This window comes from Hyperolius riggenbachi, chromosome 11 (genome assembly GCF_040937935.1).
Source record: "Hyperolius riggenbachi isolate aHypRig1 chromosome 11, aHypRig1.pri, whole genome shotgun sequence".
NCBI classification, from domain to species: Eukaryota; Metazoa; Chordata; class Amphibia; order Anura; family Hyperoliidae; genus Hyperolius; species Hyperolius riggenbachi.
Window position 1 is genome coordinate 192322276 of NC_090656.1, and position 22103 is coordinate 192344378.

The 22103-nt window shown below is 44.7% G+C and overlaps 1 protein-coding gene across 2 annotated transcripts in view; it reads left to right on the forward strand.

The window, feature by feature from the left end:
- Nucleotides 1-738: 738 nt before the first annotated feature.
- Nucleotides 739-22103, forward strand: part of EFEMP2 (EGF containing fibulin extracellular matrix protein 2) — an 83547-nt gene continuing 62182 nt past the window's right edge. Inside the window, exon 1 of one of the 2 annotated variants that reach the window (XM_068261564.1) lies at nucleotides 739-829. In XM_068261564.1, the coding sequence (XP_068117665.1) occupies nucleotides 818-829 (12 nt within the window). In that variant the 5' untranslated portion in view covers nucleotides 739-817. Of the gene's footprint in view, nucleotides 830-18266; nucleotides 18692-22103 lie in introns of those variants that run through there. The other variant, XM_068261563.1, reaches the window with a different exon arrangement.

Sequence of the window (22103 nt, forward strand, 5' to 3'; positions counted from 1 at the left end):
ATTTAATGACCCGGAAAACAAGACGCTGGTATAAGAAAGTGTCTTTTTATCTGATTCAATTGGCAGTTTACAACAGCTTTGTTCTCTACAGTAAGGCTGGGAAAACTGGATCTTTCCTCCAATTTCAGGAACAGATCATTCTGGACATCCTGTATCCAGGAGGTGCCAGGCCCCCCCCCCCCAGATGCAACTAGCCGACTGCATGGTAGGCATTACGCCTATCAGATTCCGTGTGCCCCAGGTCAACGCATCCGAAGAAAACGTTGTCGTGTCTGCAGCAGGACTGGAAGAAGGAATGACACCAGTTTTTATTGTCCCCGCTGTCCTGACCAGCCTGGCCTATGCGTAGGGCCGTGTTTTGAGAGGTACCACGAGCAGGTACACTATTAGAACCTAGGGAACTCCAGACACAGGAGTAGGCACACACTCAGTGGTCTTTTGCACATTGTCGCAGGGAGAGGAGAGGTAAGCTTGAAGACCAAACGGGTAAGCATAAAAGTGGGAAGAAGGATCGGTTTCCATGCTTGATATTGCTGATCTGTCCTGGATTGGCGATATAAGACGGCATGTTTGAATTTCCCTTGAGTGTGGACACCCCCGGTTTATATGTGATTTGGGCCGATGATGATGCTTTAATGCCACACAGAGTCATCTCTATTGGCAGGCATATTGCTGTATCCTACAGGCATAATGCTGTATACTAAAGTTCTGAGGCCCAGTCACATAAGTTGGTGGCTCACCCTGAGTGCAGGGTGGCACGGGGTGTCTCTCTCCTGAGGTTATCACTGCCATTGATGTGGAGGAAGATCTGCCATTGATGGGGAGCAAGGTATGTTTGCCGTTCATTTTTCCTTTCAGCCCAGAGTGCATTACTTGTATACCCAATATAAGGAGTATAGCAGAAACTCCTAATACTGGCCATACATGTAATGATTGCAGAGACCCTAAAATGCCAGGACAGACTCCACAAATGACCCCATTTTGGAAAGAGGACACCCTAAAGTATTATGTGAGGTGCACGGTGAGTTCATAAAAGATTTTAGTTTTTGTCACAAGTTAGCAGAATTTTTTTTTTTATTTTTTTTTAACAAAGTGTCGTTTTCCGTTAACTTGTGACAAAAAATAAAATTTTCAATGACCTCACCATTACCCTCATGGAATACCTTGTTGTGTATTCTTTCCAAAATGGGGTCATTTGTGGGGTTTGTTAACTGTCCTGGCAAGTGGGCGGGGTGCTAAATTGTGAGCACCCCTGTAAAGCCTAAAGGTACTCATTGGACTCTGGGCCCCTTAGAGCAGTTAGGGTGCAAAAAAGTGCCACACGTGGTATTGCCGTACTCGGGAGAAGTAGTACAATGTGTTTTGGGGTGTATTTTTACACATACCCATGCTGGGTGGGAGAAATACCTCTGTAAATGACAATCTTTTGATTTTTTTACGCACAATTGTCCATTTACAGAGTTATTTCTCCCACCCAGCATGGGTATGTGTAAAAATACACCCCAAAACACATTGTACTACTTCTCCCGAGTACGGCGATACCACATGTGTGGCACTTTTTTGCACCCTAACTGCGCTAAAGGGCCCAAAGTCCAATGAGCACCTTTAGGATTTCACAGGTCATTTTGCGGAATTTGATTTCCAGACTCCTCCTCACGGCTTAGGGCCCCTAAAATGCCAGGGCAGTATAGGAACCCCACAAATGACCCCATTTTAGAAAGAAGACACCCCAAGGTATTCCGTTAGGAGTATGGTGAGTTCATAGAAGATTTTATTTTTTGTCACAAGTAAGTGGAAAATGACACTTTGTGAAAAAAACAATAAAAATCTATTTTCCGCTAACTTTCGACAAAAAATAAAATCTTCTATGAACTCACCATACTCCTAACGGAATACCTTGGGGTGTCTTCTTTCTAAAATGGGGTCATTTGTGGGGTTCCTATACTGCCCTGGCATTTTAGGGGCCCTAAGCCGTGAGGAGGAGTCTGGAAATCAAACTCCGCAAAATGACCTGTGAAATCCTAAAGGTGCTCATTGGACTTTGGGCCTTTTAGCGCAGTTAGGGTGCAAAAAAGTGCCACACATGTGGTATCGCCGTACTCGGGAGAAGTAGTACAATGTGTTTTGGGGTGTATTTTTACACATACCCATGCTGGGTGGGAGAAATAATTCTGTAAATGGACAATTGTGTGTAAAAAAATCAAAAGATTGTCATTTACAGAGGTATTTCTCCCACCCAGCATGGGTATGTGTAAAAATACACCCCAAAACACATTGTACTACTTCTCCCGAGTACGGCAATACCACATGTGTGGCACTTTTTTGCACCCTAACTGCGCTAAAGGGCCCAAAGTCCAATGAGCACCTTTAGGATTTCACAGGTCATTTTGCGGAGTTTGATTTCCAGACTCCTCCTCACGGCTTAGGGCCCCTAAAATGCCAGGGCAGTATAGGAACCCCACAAATGACCCCATTTTAGAAAGAAGACACCCCAAGGTATTCCGTTAGGAGTATGGTGAGTTCATAGAAGATTTTATTTTTTGTCGAAAGTTAGCGGAAAATAGATTTTTATTGTTTTTTTCACAAAGTGTCATTTTCCACTAACTTGTGACAAAAAATAAAATCTTCTATGAACTCACCATACTCCTAACGGAATACCTTGGGGTGTCTTCTTTCTAAAATGGGGTCATTTGTGGGGTTCCTATACTGCCCTGGCATTTTAGGGGCCCTAAACCGTGAGGAGTAGTCTGGAAATCAAATTCCGCAAAATGACCTGTGAAAGCCTAAAGGTGCTCATTGGACTTTGGGCCCTTTAGCGCAGTTAGGGTGCAAAAAAGTGCCACACATGTGGTATCGCCGTACTCGGGAGAAGTAGTACAATGTGTTTTGGGGTGAATTTTTACACATACCCATGCTGGGTGGGAGAAATATCTCTGTAAATGGACAATTGTGTGTAAAAAAATCAAAAGATTGTCATTTACAGAGGTATTTCTCCCACCCAGCATGGGTATGTGTAAAAATACACCCCAAAACACATTGTACTACTTCTCCCGAGTACGGCGATACCACATGTGTGGCACTTTTTTGCACCCTAACTGCGCTAAAGGGCCCAAAGTCCAATGAGCACCTATAGGCTTTCACAGGTCATTTTGCGGAATTTGATTTCCAGACTACTCCTCACGGTTTAGGGCCCCTAAAATGCCAGGGCAGTATAGGAACCCCACAAATGACCCCATTTTAGAAAGAAGACACCCCAAGGTATTCCGTTAGGAGTATGGTGAGTTCATAGAAGATTTTATTTTTTGTCACAAGTTAGTGGAAAATGACACTTTGTGAAAAAAACAATAAAAATCTATTTTCCGCTAACTTTTGACAAAAAATAAAATCTTCTATGAACTCACCATACTCCTAACGGAATACCTTGGGGTGTCTTCTTTCTAAAATGGGGTCATTTGTGGGGTTCCTATACTGCCCTGGCATTTTAGGGGCCCTAAACCGTGAGGAGTAGTCTGGAAATCAAATTCCGCAAAATGACCTGTGAAATCCTAAAGGTACTCATTGGACTTTGGGCCCCTTAGCGTACTTGGGGTGCAAAAAAGTGCCACACATGTGGTACCGCCGTACTCGGGAGAAGTAGTATAATGTGTTTTGGGGTGTATTTTTACACATACCCATGCTGGGTGGGAGAAATAACTCTGTAAATGGACAATTGTGTGTAAAAAAAATCAAAACATTGTCATTTACAGAGATATTTCTCCCACCCAGCATGGGTATGTGTAAAAATACACCACAAAACACATTATACTACTTCTCCTGAGTACGGCAATACCACATGTGTGGCACTTTTTTGCAGCCTAACTGCGCTAAGGGGCCCAAAGTCCAATGAGCACCTTTAGGCTTTACAGGGGTGCTTACAATTTAGCACCCCCCAAAATGTCAGGACAGTAAACACACCCCACAAATGACCCCATTTTGGAAAGTAGACCCTTCAAGGTATTCAGAGAGGGGCATGGTGAGTCCGTGGCAGATTTCATTTTTTTTTTTGTCGCAAGTTAGAAGAAATGGAAACTTTTTTTTTTTTTTTTTTTTTTGTCACAAAGTGTCATTTTCCGCTTACTTGTGACAAAAATTAATATCTTCTATGAACTCACTATGCCTCTCAGTGAATACTTTGGGATGTCTTCTTTCCAAAATGGGGTCATTTGGGGGGTATTTATACTATCCTGGAATTCTAGCCCCTCATGAAACATGACAGGGGGTCAGAAACGTCATAGATGCTTGAAAATGGGAAAATTCACTTTTTGCACCATAGTTTGTAAACGCTATAACTTTTACCCAAACCAATAAATATACGCTGAATGGGTTTTTTTTTTATCAAAAACATGTTTGTCCACATTTTTCGCGCTGCATGTATACAGAAATTTTACTTTATTTGAAAACTGTCAGCACAGAAAGTTAAAAAAAATCATTTTTTTGCCAAAATTCATGTCTTTTTTGCTGAATATAATAAAAAGTAAAAATCGCAGGAGCAATCAAATCGCACCAAAAGAAAGCGTTATTAGTGACAAGAAAAGGAGCCAAAATTCATTTAGGTGGTAGGTTGTATGAGCGAGCAATAAACCGTGAAAGCTGCAGTGGTCTGAATGGAAAAAAAGTGGCCGGTCCTTAAGGGGTAGAAAGCCCTAGGTCCTCAAGTGGTTAAACAGCTTGAAACCAGTATCTGATGAGGAGATTATATATTGCTTGTTATGGTATGAGAAAATCAGTTTTGTAGGGAAACCCCATTTGTACTGAATTTGCAGTTGTTGAAGAGTTTTGGTGAAAGGCTCCACGGAAAGCTACTCTCTCCTAAAACTAAGAGTTGCCACGGAGAGGTCTGCATATATCTCAATATTTTTGTACGGGTCTGGTAGTGAGCCCGCCTTGCGAGTTCCATTTACTAGGCCCTCTATACTCTATAACATGATGGAATAAAAAGCGAGCTATTACATCTCTAGGCATGGAGTCTGCTAAATGTGCAGGTTTAGGGAGTCGGTGTGCACGGTCGATCGGAAGTTCTATGTCTGATATGCCGGGCAGTACAGCTTTAGCAAGATTTTGCAAGTATTGTTTGCGCTCTGACAGTTGTATTTGCTCTGATATTCCTCTAAATTTTAAGTTATTGCGACGACTTCTGTCCTGATCAGCCGCTTTAGCCATTGTATATCAGTGGTATAGAAAGCAGAAGTGTCAACCATAGCATTGTGTTCTATTATGAGTTCACTCATTTTATCCTCCACATTCTCAATTCTGTTCCCCAAGGATGCTACCTCTGTATGTAGACCTGCGGTTAGTGATGCCATGTCTGCCATGAGAGAGGCTCTGAATGATATCAGAATGTCCGTTATAAATGATTGTGTAGCTGCCATTTCAGAGATAGGAAATGTCTCTATAGATAGTGCTCTGTGTTGGGCTGTGCTGAAGTCTGGGCGGCCTGCATTCCTCCCTCTTGCCCGGCGCCATCTTGGGCCTGTTCAACTTGCCGAGGATGGAAGAAGTCTGTGACTTTGCGTGGAGCCGGTAGTCCCTGCTTCCGTTTTTTGGAGATCTCCGTCTCCATCGCCAACCCCTCTGTCTGCTGCATCACTTAGGGTGCCGGTAACTGTCGCTGTGAGCCGCTTTGCCCTCTTTCTCTCCGGAGCTCTGCTAGGCTGCGGCCGTCTCATCCACCGCGGAAGCCACGCCCCCGGTTTCTTAATTTCTGATGTCATGACTGGCAGTATATTGGATCAAATGGGGTGAGTAGTAAGATGGGGAGGCTCTATTGGCTTTCTCCTTTGTTTGTCCATTTTACAGTATGGCTGATTTTTTTGTTACCGACAGCTACAGGCTGGTTTTAAATTAAAGAGAAACCGTGACCAAGAATTGAACTTCATCCCAATCAGCAGCTAATACCCCCTTTGCCATGAGAAATGTTTTCCTTTTCTCAAACGGATCATCAGGGGGCTCTGTATGGCTGATATTGTGGTGAAACCCCTCCCCACAGTGTGATGCCCATGGTGCTGACATCACACTGTGGGAGCCTTATTGCATTGTGGGAAATAACAGCTGTTTCCAACTGCCAAAAAAAAGCAAGTAGCAGCTACTTCCACTGACATCACCTGCCAGCAGTAAAAATGCACCATGTGATAAATATCAGAATGTAAATCAGGGAGAGGAAAGATTTTTTCAATGGGCAAACACTGACTAAATCACTTACATATAATTATTGTAAAAATGAAGCACTTTTGTTCATTACGTTATTTTCACTGGAGTTCCTTGTTTTGCCCAATGCTGTAATCTTGGTGCATTTACATTTATTGAGGTATTGAAAACGAGGACTGTGAAGACAAAAACATCGAAAGGTGAAATGGATACCCAGGTGGTGTAACTGAAGTGATATTAGACGCGATCATCAAATTAAGCAACTGGGTCACCACTGTCATTACCAGCTGCAAAAGCTCTGCGGAAATCGCTCTGTAATTTGCCCAGCCCATATGATCACTTTCATTGAATCGCAAAAGCACAAGAAATGCACAGCATAATGCACACGTTTTCTATGCTTTTGTTTACACTGTTTTGGTGGGAACGGCCCTAAAGCCCCGTCTACACGGGTAGATGTTGTGGCGATCGGCAGCCTCTTGCGCGTCCCCGAGCGTGCCCGCCGCGTCCCCCGCATTCGATTCCCCGCTCGTCCCCGCCGGCGCCGCTTATCTCCCGCACGATTCCCTGCCATTGTCCCCTCGCGGGGATCGAGCAGGGAATCGGCGGTGCGGAGATCCGTCCTGTCGGATTTTATCAATCGAGCCGCATCAGCGGCTCGATTGATAAGGAGCATCGCGGCCGCATCTACGCGTGTAGATGCGGCTTTAGGCTAGTTTCATACTGAGACATTGCGTTGCACATCCTGAAAAGCGGGATCAAAACACAACAGAAGGAAAAAGTCACATGGCCTGTTACACATGTATTGAGATGCTTGTGGTGAAGCATACAGTACATAAAAAAATTTTCACTGCAAATGTAAACGTGCATATAGTCCGGTAATGCACAACAATGCATTACTGTGGCAGATTTTGATGCATCGCTCTAAACTGCGTGTGAGGAAACCCTAAGGTCCCTTCCGCACTTCCTGCAGTCTGTTGCTTCATGTCACCCCATCGTGATGCTGCAAGATTACCTGTGCGTTGTGCGCAATGATCCTGGAAGTGAGGTATATTTTCATTGGGAAGCATGCCTCACAGTATGGTTGCACAGCAGCGGTGACTGGTGGTGGGACCTTTCAGGACTGTTGCAATGCGATCATATAAAAATTGCACTGCAAACAAGTGTGAAGGGGGCCTAATTCATCCCATTGAACGTTGGAATATGGCGTAGTGGTTAGCACCCTCGCCTTGCAGCGCCGGATCCCTGGTTCAAATCCCAGCCAGGGCACTATTGCACAGAGTTTGTATGTTCTCCCCATGTTTGCAAGGGTTTCCTCCCACATTCAAAAAACACAAATAAGTGGATTGGCTTCCCCCTAAATTGGCCCTAGACTGTGATACACACACACACGATACATATACACGAGACATATGACTATTATAGGGATTAGGGAATGTGGAAAAGATGCGGAAATTATCACTGGCAGTAATATAGCGGTGGCTGGATGTTGTAATGGTTAAGGGCTCTGTCTCTGACACAGGAGACCTGGGTTCGAATCTCGGCGTTGCCTGTTCAGCAAGCCAGCACCTATTCAGTAGGAGACCTTTGGCAAGTCTCCCTAACACTGCTACTGCCAATAGAGCGCGCCCTAGTGGCTGCTGCTCTGGCGCTTTGAGTCCGCCAGGAGAAAAGCGCGATATAAATGTTATTTGTCTCGTCTTTGTCTAGATTGTGAGCCCCTCTGAGGGACAGTTAGGAAAAAAAGACAATGGGCTCTATTCACAATCATTTTCTGCATGCGGAAATGCACTTGCGGTAAATTCCCGACTGAAATGAGACCATCTTGACCTTCACAAAATTGCACGCGTGAACATTTACCGCATGCGTAAAAAATGCGGTAAAAGTCGGTAGTTCCCGCAAAAAAATCAAAGTTCACAAAAAAAAGGGGCGCCTTATTTCTGACTTAACTACAGATTTTTTATCACCTACTAGTACTTGGTGACATATTTCGCTTCCCATTGACTTAAATGTAGTCTGGAGCCTGGAGTGCTGTGTTTGCTTGAACTTTAATTTTTTTTTTGGACAAGTTATTCTATGCCACTTTTTTTTCCCGCATGGTTTCCGCATGTTTACTATGTAATTACGCATGTTTCCCAAATCTTTTTACGCATTGTCCCCGCATGCGGGAAACATGCGGAACATTTTTAGTGAATGTGGAAAAAATGCGGAAATTATCACTGGCGGTAATATAGCGGTAAAAAATCTCTTACCGCATGTGTGATTGTGAATAGAGCCCATTATATACTCTGTACATCGCTGCAGAAGATGTTGGTGCTGTATAAATACTAAGTAATAATATTATAGAATGAATAAAGGGTGGCAGAAGACAAAAGTCTTGTTCTGACTTTGTGGGTGGAGGTGCAAACAATGCTGGAGTCTTGACAGCTGTGCTGAAATAACAACACTTCCAAAAAGGAACATATTTAAAATTCATGAATGGAATTTCATGCAAATGATGCTAATCACTTGTTTAAATAAAGCTGTCATTAAGGCGGTGTCTTTGCTTCAGGAGGGGGGGGGGGGGGGGGGTCTATGTGTGAACGAGTTATGCCTGGTGCACAATATGCAATTTACTGTCAAATCCATGAGTTGAATTGTTAATTTTCGACAGTTCCAGTCTGATTTCTGAATGTTTCTTTGTGTATACGGCTTCACCTCATAAAGCCTCTGGGCAGTGCTCGAGCGGGTCGGCAAACCCACTTGACATCAAAAGGAAGGAGAAAGTGTGCACGTGTCCACAAAGACTGCTTTATTGCTGGACGTATCCAGGAAACACAGCTGACATTTCGGTCCTCAAGTCCTTAATAATAGCTGTTTCTTAAAGGCATTAAAACACATATAGGTCTGGAGCTGGGATCATAGCGTGGCGGTGGGGCCTTTGTTAATTTAGCTATGATCAAAGGACAACTGAAGTGAGAGGGATATGGAGGCTGCCATATTTATTTCCTCTTAAACAATACCAGTTGCCTGGCCAACCTGCTGATCTATTTGGCTGCATGACAACAGAAACAAACATGCAGCTAATCCAGTCAGACCTGACAATAATGTCAGGGTCTATGACTAAAAGTATTAGAGGCAGAGGGTCAGCAGGATGGCCAGAGAACTGGTATTGCTTATAAGGAAATAAATATGGCAGCATCCATATCCCCTTCACTTCAGTTGTCCTTTAAAGGAGTTATCAGGCAAATAAAAGAAAATAAGTGCTACTTACCCGGGGCTTTCTCCAGCCCCAAGCTCCCAGCATGTCCCTCACCGCAGCTCTCCCCGCAGCCATTTGCCGCAGCTCCGTCCCGGTCCCCGGCGATGATGTCAGGGCGATGCGCAGTCCGCTCCGCCCACGTGGCGGTGATTGACAGCGCCGCTCGCGCAGGCGCAGTACAGGCCGACCTGGAGGTTGCACTGACGTCATCGCCGGGGACCGGGACGGAGCTGCGGCGAACGGCTGAAGGGAGGGCTGCGGCGAGCGACATGCTGGGAGCTTGGGGCTGGAGGAAGCCCCGGGTATGTAGCACTTATTTTCTTTTATTTGCCTGATAACTCCTTTAAGGACTAGACATCCGAAATATGAGCTGTGTGATTCCTGTGGACTTCTGGATATGTCCAGCAATAAAGCAGTCTTTGTGGACAAGTGCAGACTTTCTCCTTCCTTTTGATTTCCGAATGATCACAAAACCGTTTGGAAATCAGATCGGACCTGTCGAAAATGATCAATTTGACACCATCGATCTGACTAGAAATTGCAGGGTGTGTACCAGGCATTGGCTGCACCTCCCAACAAAGCTTCGCAGAGCAGTGAGCAGTGTTGATACTGACAGGGTTTGCCTGTGCCTGGCATCCACACAGCAGGCTCTCTTAATGTTTGGTTAATGTCAGCTTTCTGTTTGGCTTTTCACACTGCCTTATCTGGTAATGTAAGTAACAGATTATCATGGTTAGAGCTTCCTCTTAGCTTCTGCTGGCCTGATGTGTTATTTTACCCAGTGACAGCTGTGCCTTCCTCAGACCACCCAGCCTGCAGGCACATTTGTTATGATCACCTGCTGTCATCAGGCCCGTAGCCATCAGCTCTGTGGTTACAGTTCCTGTACCAATATTCTGTTTGATCCCTGTTTATTTTGAGTTATATTGGGATTCCTGGGTAGCTGACTGCAATGCCTGGAATTCCTCAGTGCCCCTAGTCTTCTCTCACAATCTATATACTGTATGAGCGAGTGCTTGTGATCGGCGACAGGGATGCTCACCGGATGCTCTCATGAGTAATCTTACTTGTGATTCAAATTAGGTTTAATTGGCGCAGGTGTGCGGCGGGGATACAAGGGGTTATTTACCCATAATTCCGCCATCCGCCCTGCGTTCCAAAGAGCTTGCACATGTCCTATTGGTCACGTTGCAAGCCGGAAGGAGGAAGTGCACCGGTGCGAGGCTTGCAACACGACCAATAGGACATATGACTATGGTAGGGACTAGATTGTGAGCTCCTCTGAGGGACAGTTAGTGACAAGACAATATACTATATACAGCTCTGTGGAAGATATTCAGGTATGCTTTAAAGGAAACCTGAGGTGAGAGTGATACAGAGGCTGCCATATTTATTTCCTTTTAAACAATGCCTGGATGTCCCCCCTGATCTTGTGTGTCTTTTAGCCATAGACCCTGAACAAGCATGCAGATCAGGTGCTCTGACTCAAGTCTGACTTAAATAGATTAGCTACATGCTTGTTTCAGGGTTGCGACTCAGACACTACTGATGACAGAAGATCAACAGGACTGGCAGGCAACTAACATTGTTTAAAAGGAAATATGGCAGTTTCCATATGCTTACCTTGGGTTCTCTTTAACAACAGCTGCTCCCATGAGGCCCAATAGCAGGGGGACCCGGATGATCAAAAACCTTCTTTTAAAATGTCTTTGTGGTCCTCTTCCTGTGACCACCAGAAACATGGTGAAGTAATTATACATGCTGGGCCGAGGCAGAGGTGAGAGAGGCTCCAGCCTCAGGGCACAGTGTAGGAGGGGGCGCACAACTCACTCAGCTATCATTCCTCTATTGTGTTTGCAGCAGAGAGAAAAAATAAAAGGGGATACCTGGCAGTGAATGCAAGACAGACAACTACAGATTAATGTATTTGGGGGGGGGAGAGTTGGGGGCCCTGGGGCGTCTCTTAGTCTAATAGCAATCAGGGTGGGAGGGGTGGAGGGGGCACTTTTGGAGGACCTCAGCCCGACTCTGTATACATGTCTATTTTATATCTCCAAACCCAATCCAATCATTTGTATAGCACTTTTTTTCCTGTCAGATTCAAAGCACTTGAGCTGCAGCCACTGGACCGCACTCAAGAGTCCACCCTGCAGTGTTAGGGAGTCTTGCCTTGAACTCCTAAGGGCCCGTTTCCACTAGTGCCGTGTGCGGCTGCGAGACACGCCGCAGCACTTCCTGATCTGCAGGAACGCTTACAAATCCCATAGGCCGTGCCATGCACGGCTATGGGATTCGCAGCCTCCCGCACGGAAACTGATGACAATGTCGGACGAATCGCTAAGGTAAGCGATTCGGCCGGTGGCGCCATTGTTTCCAATGCCATAGTTTCCCCTTGTGATTTGCCTGCGGGGAAACGCTGCAAATTCAGCCTGGTTTCCGCGCTAGTGGAACTCTGCGAATTCAACCCTTACTAAAGAGGTACTGACCCTCACCCTAGCCAGGATTTGATCCCTGGTCTCCCATGTCAAAGGTGGTGCCTATCCAGCCACTATGTGTCTTTAATAATACCATATCTACTCATATCCACAGAGGAGGGGTGAGGGAGGCTGTAATATGGCAAGGACTTGAGGAACAATCGCAATATTTTTTTTTTATGTGGCCCCATGCTTTGCAGTTACCCCTCTGTTCATGTGCTTGGCAGGACTGGACATATGGTGAACATCCTGGTTAGTAGAGGCAGCCAGGGGCCTGTTCCTGCTTAAATTTGGATTGTTCGCTCTCAGCTCCTAATGCAACATAAATACACTATCCCCCCTCCATGATCCAGCCATAATCTCCCAACATTAAAGGGGAACTGAAGAGAGGTATATGGAGGCTGTCATGTTTATTTCCTTTTAAGCAATACCAGTTGCCTGGCAGCCCTGCTGATCCTCTGCCTCTAATACTATTAGCCATAGCCCCTGAACAAGCATGCAGCAGATCAGATGTTTCAGTGGCTCAGACTTTAAAGTCAGATCTGACAAGACTAGCTGCATGCTTGTTTCTGGTTTTATTCAGATACTACTGCAGAGAAATAGACCAGCAGGGCTGCCAGCCAACTGGTATTGATTAAAAGGAAATAAACATGACAGCCTCCATATACCTCTCTCTTCAGTTCCCCTTTAAGGTGAATCTCTGCTTTAATTGAAAACTACTACATACACATAGTGGTGTTAACTTTTGAATTTTCAGTTCAGGTATAAAATTTCCAAAACTGCCTGAAGCTGAAACTTCCCATCTTGCTGCAGAAGTAAGAAGGAGGCTGCACAGAGTGAGAATGCATTCACATTATGTACATTGCTGCAAGCTGTGCTGCTGTATGGTAAAGTGAACCTGTGGTGACCTTAAAATAAAAGACTGGGGATAAGTATCCACTGAATCGCTGGAAACTGCAGATGAACTGAGTTTCCACAATGTTTATACTTTTTTTTTTTTAACATCGCTCCAGGTTTGCTTGAAAGCACTGCGCATACAGTTGTATGAGCACGTTCACATCTCTGCTTTACATAGTTCATGTTGTTGAAAGAAAGGAAATCCATCCACCAATTTAAACCAGAAAAAAACAAATTGGTACAGCACTGCCCTGCAGCCGCACTTATCCCAAACTGATTACAGAGGAAAGCCTTAAAGGGAAATCTGAAGGGTAAAATTCATTTAGGGCCCATTCACACTTGTTGCAAAATGGTAGCGCTAATGTGCGGGTGATTTTTCCACGATTAGCGCATAAAATCACTACACTCCCGCTATTCCCGACGATCGCAGTCAGTACTTGTTTAAGCAATGTACCGCGATCGCTCGAGAATCTCGGCAGAATGCTGCGGGTAACACGATTGCTGTTAATCACAAAATGCCCCCAATCGGCGGCAATCACGGCAGTGAGATCACTGCCATAAGGTTTCTATTGCGCTAGCACTTTAAAAAGGGAATCACCCACTAATCGCCCTAGTGAGAACGGGCCCTTAAAGAGAAACTCCGACCAAAAATTTAATTTTATCCCAATCAGTAGCTGATACCCCCTTTTACATGAGCAATTTATTCCTTTTCACAAACAGACCATCAGGGGGCGCTGTATGACTGATATTGTGGTGAAACCCCTCCCACAAGTAACCCCTCCCACAAGAAAAGTTCGAACTTTTGTGGGAAATAGTTGTTTACAGCTGTTTCCAACTGCCAAAAACCATGCAGCAGCTACATCACCTGCCAACAGTAAAATGTTCACTGGAGTTCCTCTTTAAGGTTTCGTACATACTCATGTAGAGGGAAGGCTCAAGATACCGTAGAACCTTCCCGGTCCTCGTTCTATCCGATCGCTCCAGAGCCATCCCCTTTGGAAGTTACCTCCACTGCAGCCACTAGGCATCACTGTCCTCTCTGCCTTCCACGCAGTCTGAGTTTCTCTGGGCCGCAGGGCAGTATCCCAACATAACAACCCCAAACACATCTTCAAGACGACCACCGCCTTGCTAAAAAACTGACCTACACCCAACTGAGCATCTGTGGGGCATCCTCAAATGAAAGCTAGAGGAGTGATAGGTCTTTAATAGGCATGAGCGTTCCGATATTCCAACTGATTCGGAACAGAACATGAATTTCAAGTAGAGCGGACCATAGGGGAAGCTGTGGGCATGAGGACTGTTTCCTACACATGTCTGCTCCCAACATTTTTACTTTTTGTTTCAGCTCTGGTATCCTTTAAGGCAGTGCTGGAAAATAATATGGACATTGTTCATTTAGGGGTGTACTCACTTTTGTTGCCAACAGTTTAGACATTAATGGAGTGTTGAGTTATTGGTAAAGGACAGCTAAGTTATACAGTGCTATTCCATGAAAATATATAATTAAAGACTTACAAAAATGTGAGAGTTGTCCTCACTTTTGTGAGATAGTGTAGCTGTCTCGTGATCTGTGGCAAGCGACTGCTGTTTTTGTTTTTTTATTAGTACCATATCTTAGTATTTACAAATTTTGAAAATTACAGTGGATTTCAGAGTGAGGCTGAAAGGGTTAATTTATGGTTTCAAAGAAGCCCGGTAATAGGCCAGGAAGGAAAATTCATATCCAGTGGGACCTTTTCCATACATAGAAAGCCCCGGGGCCCGTCTCATTAGATACATCTGTCTGACATGAGGGATCATGGAGCCGACTCTTCTGTCTTCGAGGCAGCTGTTTCTTACTGTAAACACAGATTCTTTTTACAGCAAACCAGTCAGCGTACAGCACAGTCCCCAGTATCCGGCATAGGCGGGGACCGTCTGATGCCGGACACATGTGCTTGCCACTTGCCTGAGCAACCGGCAAAAAAAGCACAAATCCCCCCCGCAGATGCAGGCAGAATACTCATCGAGCCTCCACCGATCCTCCAGTGATGTCCTGCATCACCTCACAGGATCCTAGCGGCTTTCTGACTTCCCACGTGCACGGAGGATGAAGTGTCAGCTGACCCGCATTGGGTCATTTGGCACACTGACTTGCATGCATGGATGCCAGAAGCCGCTAGGAGCCTGCAAGGTGATGCAAGACATCACCGGGGGATCTGTGGAGGCTCGTGAGTATTTGGCAGTGCAAACCCCCAGAGCACCCTAAAACAGAGGTCCCCGTTATCCATCAGGCATGCCGGTTAGCTGAGACTTCCGGTTTGCTGAATTCCGGATAACGGGGACTCTGCTGCACTAAGGGTTTTAAACTGACACTGAGCATCAAACAAGCAGGCATGCTCATAATCAGAGGCCGTGTTCAGTGAGCACTGCAGGCTTATTATTACATTAGTCTCAGAGACTGGAGCAGCTCTTACAACACAAAGGCCGCAATTCGCTAAGGGCAGTTCGGTAAAATAATTTAGGTCGGTAAAATGCCGCATTCTGTATTTTACACTGTTTTTCCAAATTCACTAATATTTCCTGCACAAGTTTGGTAATATACTGAAAAAACATGCTGCAATCCAATAAAGCCCTCTTCGGGAGTCTCATCAGCTGTGGAGCAGGTCAGGCAGCAAGCTATTCCCTTAGTTAGTTCTCTTCTTTATTAGCTATAGCTATTCTCTAAGTCTTCTCTTACACATCTGTGTGCATAAGCCATTGTATTTTCTGTCTGGTGCATCTCCAGCATGCCCTTAGTTCAGGGATCTAGTCCTGAGATAAGAGGTGAGTGGACTCACCCTAAAAAGCCCTGCGCCACGCACAATGTGGCGCACTGAATAATGGGTGTGGTCACGCAGCATAATGTGGGCGTGGCCATGGGTGAGGCCAAATATACATGACCTTAGCAGTGGTGTAAAAGGTCTGCCGGGGAAGTTTGAGCTCTGCCGTAGTGTATCCCCCAAAAATAGATGTAATCTGACAGCATTTCACCAAAAATACACGTAATATGGCAGAGGTTCCCCCAATATAGACATAATCTGGCAGCAGCAGGTGCCCTAACATACACATAACCTGAAAGCCGTTCCCCAAAATATGCGTAACCTGGCAGCAGCCGTTCCCCAAAAATACAGATCTGATAGCAGTTCCCCCAAAATAGGTACCCCCAGTATAGCTAGCCAGGTCTATAGGTGTCCCCAGTATAAGTAGCCATGTGTATAGTTGTCCCCAGAACAGGTAGCCAGGTGTATAGATGTCCCCAGAATAGGTGGCCAGGTGTATAGATAATCCCAGAATAGGTGGCCATGTGTATAGATGTCCCTGGTATATGTAACCAGGTGTATAGGTGTCCCCAGAATAGTTAGCCTGGTGTATAGGTGTCCCCAGTATATGTAGCCAGGAGTATACGTGTCCCCAGTATATGTAGCCAGGGGTATATGTCCCCAGTATATGTAGCCAGGTGTCCCAGAAGGAGGGGTGGCAGCGCAGTGAAGGGGGAGTGGTGGGCACAGCAGTGGGGAAGGGGGGACGTCTCCCCCCCCCTCCATTCCCTCACCTTGGGGCTCCCCCTCCCTCGCTCTCCCCTCCAGAACTAAACATTTGCGTCTGGCAGCAGGCATCAGCAGGTGGGACTTACCTCCTTCTCGTTCCGACGCAAGTTGAAGCTCTGCATTGCCGCTAGTCTGGTGTAGATCAGAGCAGCAGCATGCAGAACTTCTTCTGGCGCTTGGAATGAGGATGAGGTAAGTCCCTGCCCGCTGATGCCCACTGCCAGCCGCAAATGTTTAGTTCTGGAGGGGAGAGCGAGGGACGGGGAGCCCCAAGGTGAGGGAAGGGGGGGAGACGTCCCTCCTTCCCCACCGCTGTGCCCACCACTTCCCCTTCACTGCGCTGTCTCCCCTCCACATGCTAGGGTGGATGATGTCCACTCTCCGAAAAAAGTAGATGGACATCGCTCACCCGCGTTCACGCAGGACTCGCTCCCTGCTATAGATGTTCATATATTCTATGCACATCTGAAGAGATACAAAAAAGCCTTTTTAAATGTTTCATTCTCCTGTTCTGCCATTCCAAATTCCCGCCCGCCAGAATATCTGCTCTAATGAGGTGAGAAGCATGGCTGTGTGGCTCTCCCTATTGGCTGTTTGCTACATCTGTCAACTTTTACCACCTGGTAATTCTAAGTTACCGGCTGGTTAGAGCTGGAGAAAAATTTCCAAACACTTTTACTTGATTTACGGAATGCTTTAATTTTTGTGAATTGCAAATTCTTGCAGTATTTACCGCACTAGTCAGTAATGTTTAGTGAATTGGTAGTTGGCAAGGTGATCGGTAACATCAGCTGTTTTCTGCATTACCGAATGCGGCAATGCTTAGTGAATTGAGGCCTTAGTGTGAAGTGACATTACCTATTGGTATATGAAACCATCTTATTAAAGAACCGATAGGAAACTTTTAAAGGTCAAAGGGAAGAGGCTTAACTTTCTGTTGGTACTGGGGAACGTCCTCTTGACATTAAGGGTACTAATTTGCATATGAGTAAAATGGCTTCCGTGCAGCTAATTACTTGTTTGACACGACTTTACATGCAATTCCGATTTGCGATTTTTAATCGGCACTGCATGCTGCGCTTTTTCTGCGTTTTTCTTCTTATGTTTATAGCATTCAGGGAAAATCAGAATCACAAATGGTAAATCGGATTTGTAGTGTGCAAGAGGCTTTAGTCCTCTATACTTTCCTAGCAGTTCTAGGTCACCTTGAGCTGCTTGGATATTCTGATTATACTGCTGATTGTAGGTCATGATGCAATTGGCTGGTGTATTCTCATTCTGTTCATTCCTGTTGCTTCTATGTGAATTGCCATGTAGCAAGGTGTCTCTATCCCTAGCGAGTACAATATTATGCACCCTCTGCAAGTCCTTCTGTGAATATCGCAGGCAATCCCTAACAACTGTGAACTCCTGCCCTAACTTTAGATGAAGATCTCTCTAAATCTTAGGATGTATTCATTTCTGGATACAGACAATTCCCAAATCTGTGCAAACTATTTCTCGCCCTTCACATACACGGGATGAGTGTTGGAATGATATGGATGGCTGTAAGTGAGCAAGTTACCGTGGAGATTTGCACACTGCAGTTGCCAAAGTCTTCTGAAGTCTTCAAGGGTTCTGGGGCCCCTCACAGTAGAAAAGTAAATGTACTTATGCGGTTAGGTGAAAGGTGTATGGTGGCTGGAGGAGTTAGCTACGGAAGTGTAATAATGCGGGTCTAGAAATATGTTTTAAGGGGAGGAGAGCTAATCTTGCAAAGCTTGCAGGGGGGTCTGTTTAAGGAGAGATCTCACCATTTTAAGAGTCCTAGTGATCTGTAGGGGAAGGAGTGGTGACACAGGTCTCTAGGGGTGTGTAAGGGGTGGGGGACCCAGATGGGGGTGAACAGCTGGACATGAAAGAGCTGTGTGTCTGTGTTTAAGTAAAACCAGGTGTGGGGGGATTTTTACTGGAAAGTAGGGAGGGATTGGCATAAAGTCAGGAATTTGGAGAGGAGAAGGAGAGACCAGAGAGATAGAAGCAAGAAGGGTAGAAACACTGAAGGACAGAGCGGGACAGTGATCCTGGATTCTGAGAGGCCTGAAGTCTGTAAGACTGAGAAAGTGGGACAAAGAGAAGGAGACAGCTCCTGGAACACAGCAAGTGAAGGAGGAGAGAGCCTGGAGGAAGGGAACAAGGGAGACATTTAAAACAGGAGAGAGCGCAGAAGGGGGAGTGTGAATTTGCAGGACAGAGAAGTACTGGAGGAACTGGAACAGTTTACGTGACACAGCACTGGTGTGGATAAACTTAATACGCCACTTCTACCCAACATGCAGAAGAGCACTGTAAGTATCTATCTATCTATCTTACAGTGGCACAGAAATAGAGGGTGCAGGCACACACTGGCCCCTGCTGCATAGGGCCCTTCTGCACTTTACTGGCATTTACTCAGTGGCATAGCAATAGGGGTTGAAGAGTTATTGACAGCACTGGGGCCCCATAGGGCCCTCACTCAACCGCAGTATTAACCCTTTATTGGTTCTGTGCTTGTGATGATCACTTCTATAGATGCTTTGAATGATAATAATGATTAACAAGCTGTTCCCCATCCCCTTCTTCCTCCTCTGACATTGTGGTTGTCCTGGCAGGTTTTGGTGCGCCGGATCATTTGTTATGCATAGAGTACTTGGGGGGTGGGGGGGGGGGGGCATATAAAACTTGCACCGGGGCCCATAGTGCCTTAGCTACATCACTGCATTTACTCTGTGGGGGAGGGATTTGCACTAGAGATAATTCTGCTTAAGTTCTATCTATCTATCTATCTATCTATCTATCTATCTATCTATCTATCTATCTATCTATCTATCTATCTTACAGTGGCACAGGAATAGAGGTTGCTGGTCCCTGCTGAAGAGGGCCTGTCCTCACTTTACTGAAGCTATGTAAAATTCTTCTGGGGGTGTGTGTGTTGGGGGGGAGTTTGCACTAGGGACAATTCTTCGGTAACCACATTTATCTATCTGTCTTTGTAGATGCCCTGCATATTTGACCATCAGATAGATCCCTATGAGATCACACCTGGTCATAGAGGGATCTATTACTGCCACACGCCAGGCATAGATTTTTGAAAGATTTCAGCATGAAATCTATTAAAATCTATCTCACAGCAGCAGTGCATTATTCAATGCAGTACAACGCTATGGGCCTTCAACTTGCCCCCACCACTGATCGATATCTTCAATTGACCGATTTCGTATGAAAATTGAGCGGATGATCGATCAGCCAGCCATGGCAGCAATTTCTAGCAAAGTGATCAAATCAGCCAGATATCAATGGAAAAACTGAGAAGTGTATTGCTACCTTATCTGTATATGTGGTGTGTGCTGTGGTATGTCTGTAACAAGTCACATAGAGTATGAATTGTGCAGTTATATATTTATCAATCATAAATAAATAAAAATATCTCTGTTCAGGTCTCATATGGGTACCCCCCCCCCCCCCCCCCCCATACAAAATGATGAATGGATAATAATGGAATTAATAAATAGATAATGTCGTTTTTCTATGAAGCACGTAAGGCAGTGAGTACTGATATTCTGCTGATGTATGAGCGCAATCGCCTAATGCTTCTCAGGCCCGTTTCACACTGCTAACTGGTGGGGGGAGGGGTGTTTACGGTGCGGTGCGAGGGTCATTCAAATTTTTTAAAATATACACTTTGCCATAGACTTGCATGAATTGAATAATTTCCGGTCAACCGCACGGTCGGCGGTAATGTAGGTATGCGCTCGCGTCAGGGTTGCAGTGATTACGCCACTTCCGCATTGGTGTGAAAGGCCCCATAGACTATCACTGGCGTAGCCAATGCAACGCTCCAGTGTGAAAGAGACCTCAACATTATTATAGCGTAGGCCCCCATATGACAGACAGTGTTTCCCTAATATGGCCCTTATGCAATTCACTTTTTATTCCTTAGTTTTCTCCTACTTAGGTCATATTTTCACACCTTGACAATAAAATGCTTTTAAAACCATCAGCAAACAAGAAAATACTCAAAATAATTTTGACAAAACTTTTTCACTTACCTTTGGTATCTTTTCAATTGCAATGTACTGAAAATGATTTTAAAGAAAGAGGATAAAAAATGATCTCCTAGGAGAAAATTCAGGAGAAAAAGTTCATTGATTGCATGTGTGTTGCATCGGCCATGTTATGGGCTGCATTGGCTTAACTACACCTGGCATGTACTGTGTGTACATATTCTGCATGCCTGTTTCTCAAGCATTGCTTTATGCTTTCAATGAATTGAAACTACTTATGTTTATATAGGATTGATATTTTTTGATACCAAGAATTACTTGAATTGACTGTGACAAGAATGAAAACTTATGATATAATGAATTGTATGTGTACGGATAATTCATAGAACATTAGTAGCATAGAAAAGAGTCTCATATATTTATTTTCAGTTATATAGTTGTTGTTTTTTATTACATTGCATCATTCTGTCACAGTTGCTGTTTTAAAAGCTCTCTCTCTCTCTCTGGCCCAGTGCACACCAAAACCGCTAGCAGATCGGCAATACGCTAGCGGTTTTGGGAGCTGATTTCAGAGCGATTCTAGGTATGTTTAGAGAGGTTTTCTAAACATACCTAGCGGTTTTGGCTGCGTTTTTGTGTAGCAGATTACACATATTGTTACAGTAAAAGCTGTTACTGAACAGCTACTGTAACAAAAATGCCTGGCAAACCGCTCTGAACTAGCGTTTTTCAGAGCGGTTTGCGTTTTTCCTATACTTTACATTGAGGACGAAACGCTTCCGAAAACCGCAAACGCGCAGCAGGAGGCGCGTTTGCGGCTTGGCAAAAAACGCAAACCGCCGGTGTGCACCATCCCATTGCAATACATTAGACAAGCGTTTTTAGAGGCGGATGCGGCCGGCGGATCGCTCCAAAAACCGCTCGGTGTGCACTGGGCCCCTCTCTCTCTCTCTCTCTCTCTCTCTCTCTCTCTCTCTCTCTCTCTCTCTCTCTCTTTTAAAGCATAAAACAAAGCAGAAATAATGACCCTTAGAACTTTCCTGCAGTAAAACCTTATCTCAAGTTGTCTCTCACTGTTTCTTTGTTTAAAGGACACCCGAGGCGAAAATAAACAAATGAAATAAACGAGTGTTTCTATCTTCCTTCTCCTAAAAAATGACTTTTTAAGATATTCCACAGTTATATTTTATATTTAAATCTACTTTTTAAGTTTTAACTGTTTTATTGTTTTTGCTCAATGACACGTTCATTAAAGTATGCCAGAGCTAAAATCTATGAACCATTGACCCTTTTTTTTCCCTCTTTCCTGCTCTCAAAAGCCATTTTCTGCTAGGAAAGTGTTTTATAGTTGTAATTTCTTAGTAAGACTGAGCCAGCCACTTACATACCTGATATTTAACTCTTTCAGGTAGAGAAAGAAAAAAAGGGAACACAGCACAGTTATTTGTGTGCTAGGCACTGTACATACCCATGTCTATCTCATCATCTCACTTGTCACCTCGGGTATCCTTTAAGTGCTTCAGAAAACAGGACTGTATTCAACTCAGTGGGTCAAATAGCTCAGAGAAGCTATTTTGCATAAATAACAACTGAGGGGTTTTTTTTTTACTCTTCTTGTACTGGAAAACAATATGATACTTTTCTTTGCTACTAATGTTCTATTTCTTAGCTGTACTACTTATACAGTTCACTATATCATACATTTATTTTTGCTTCA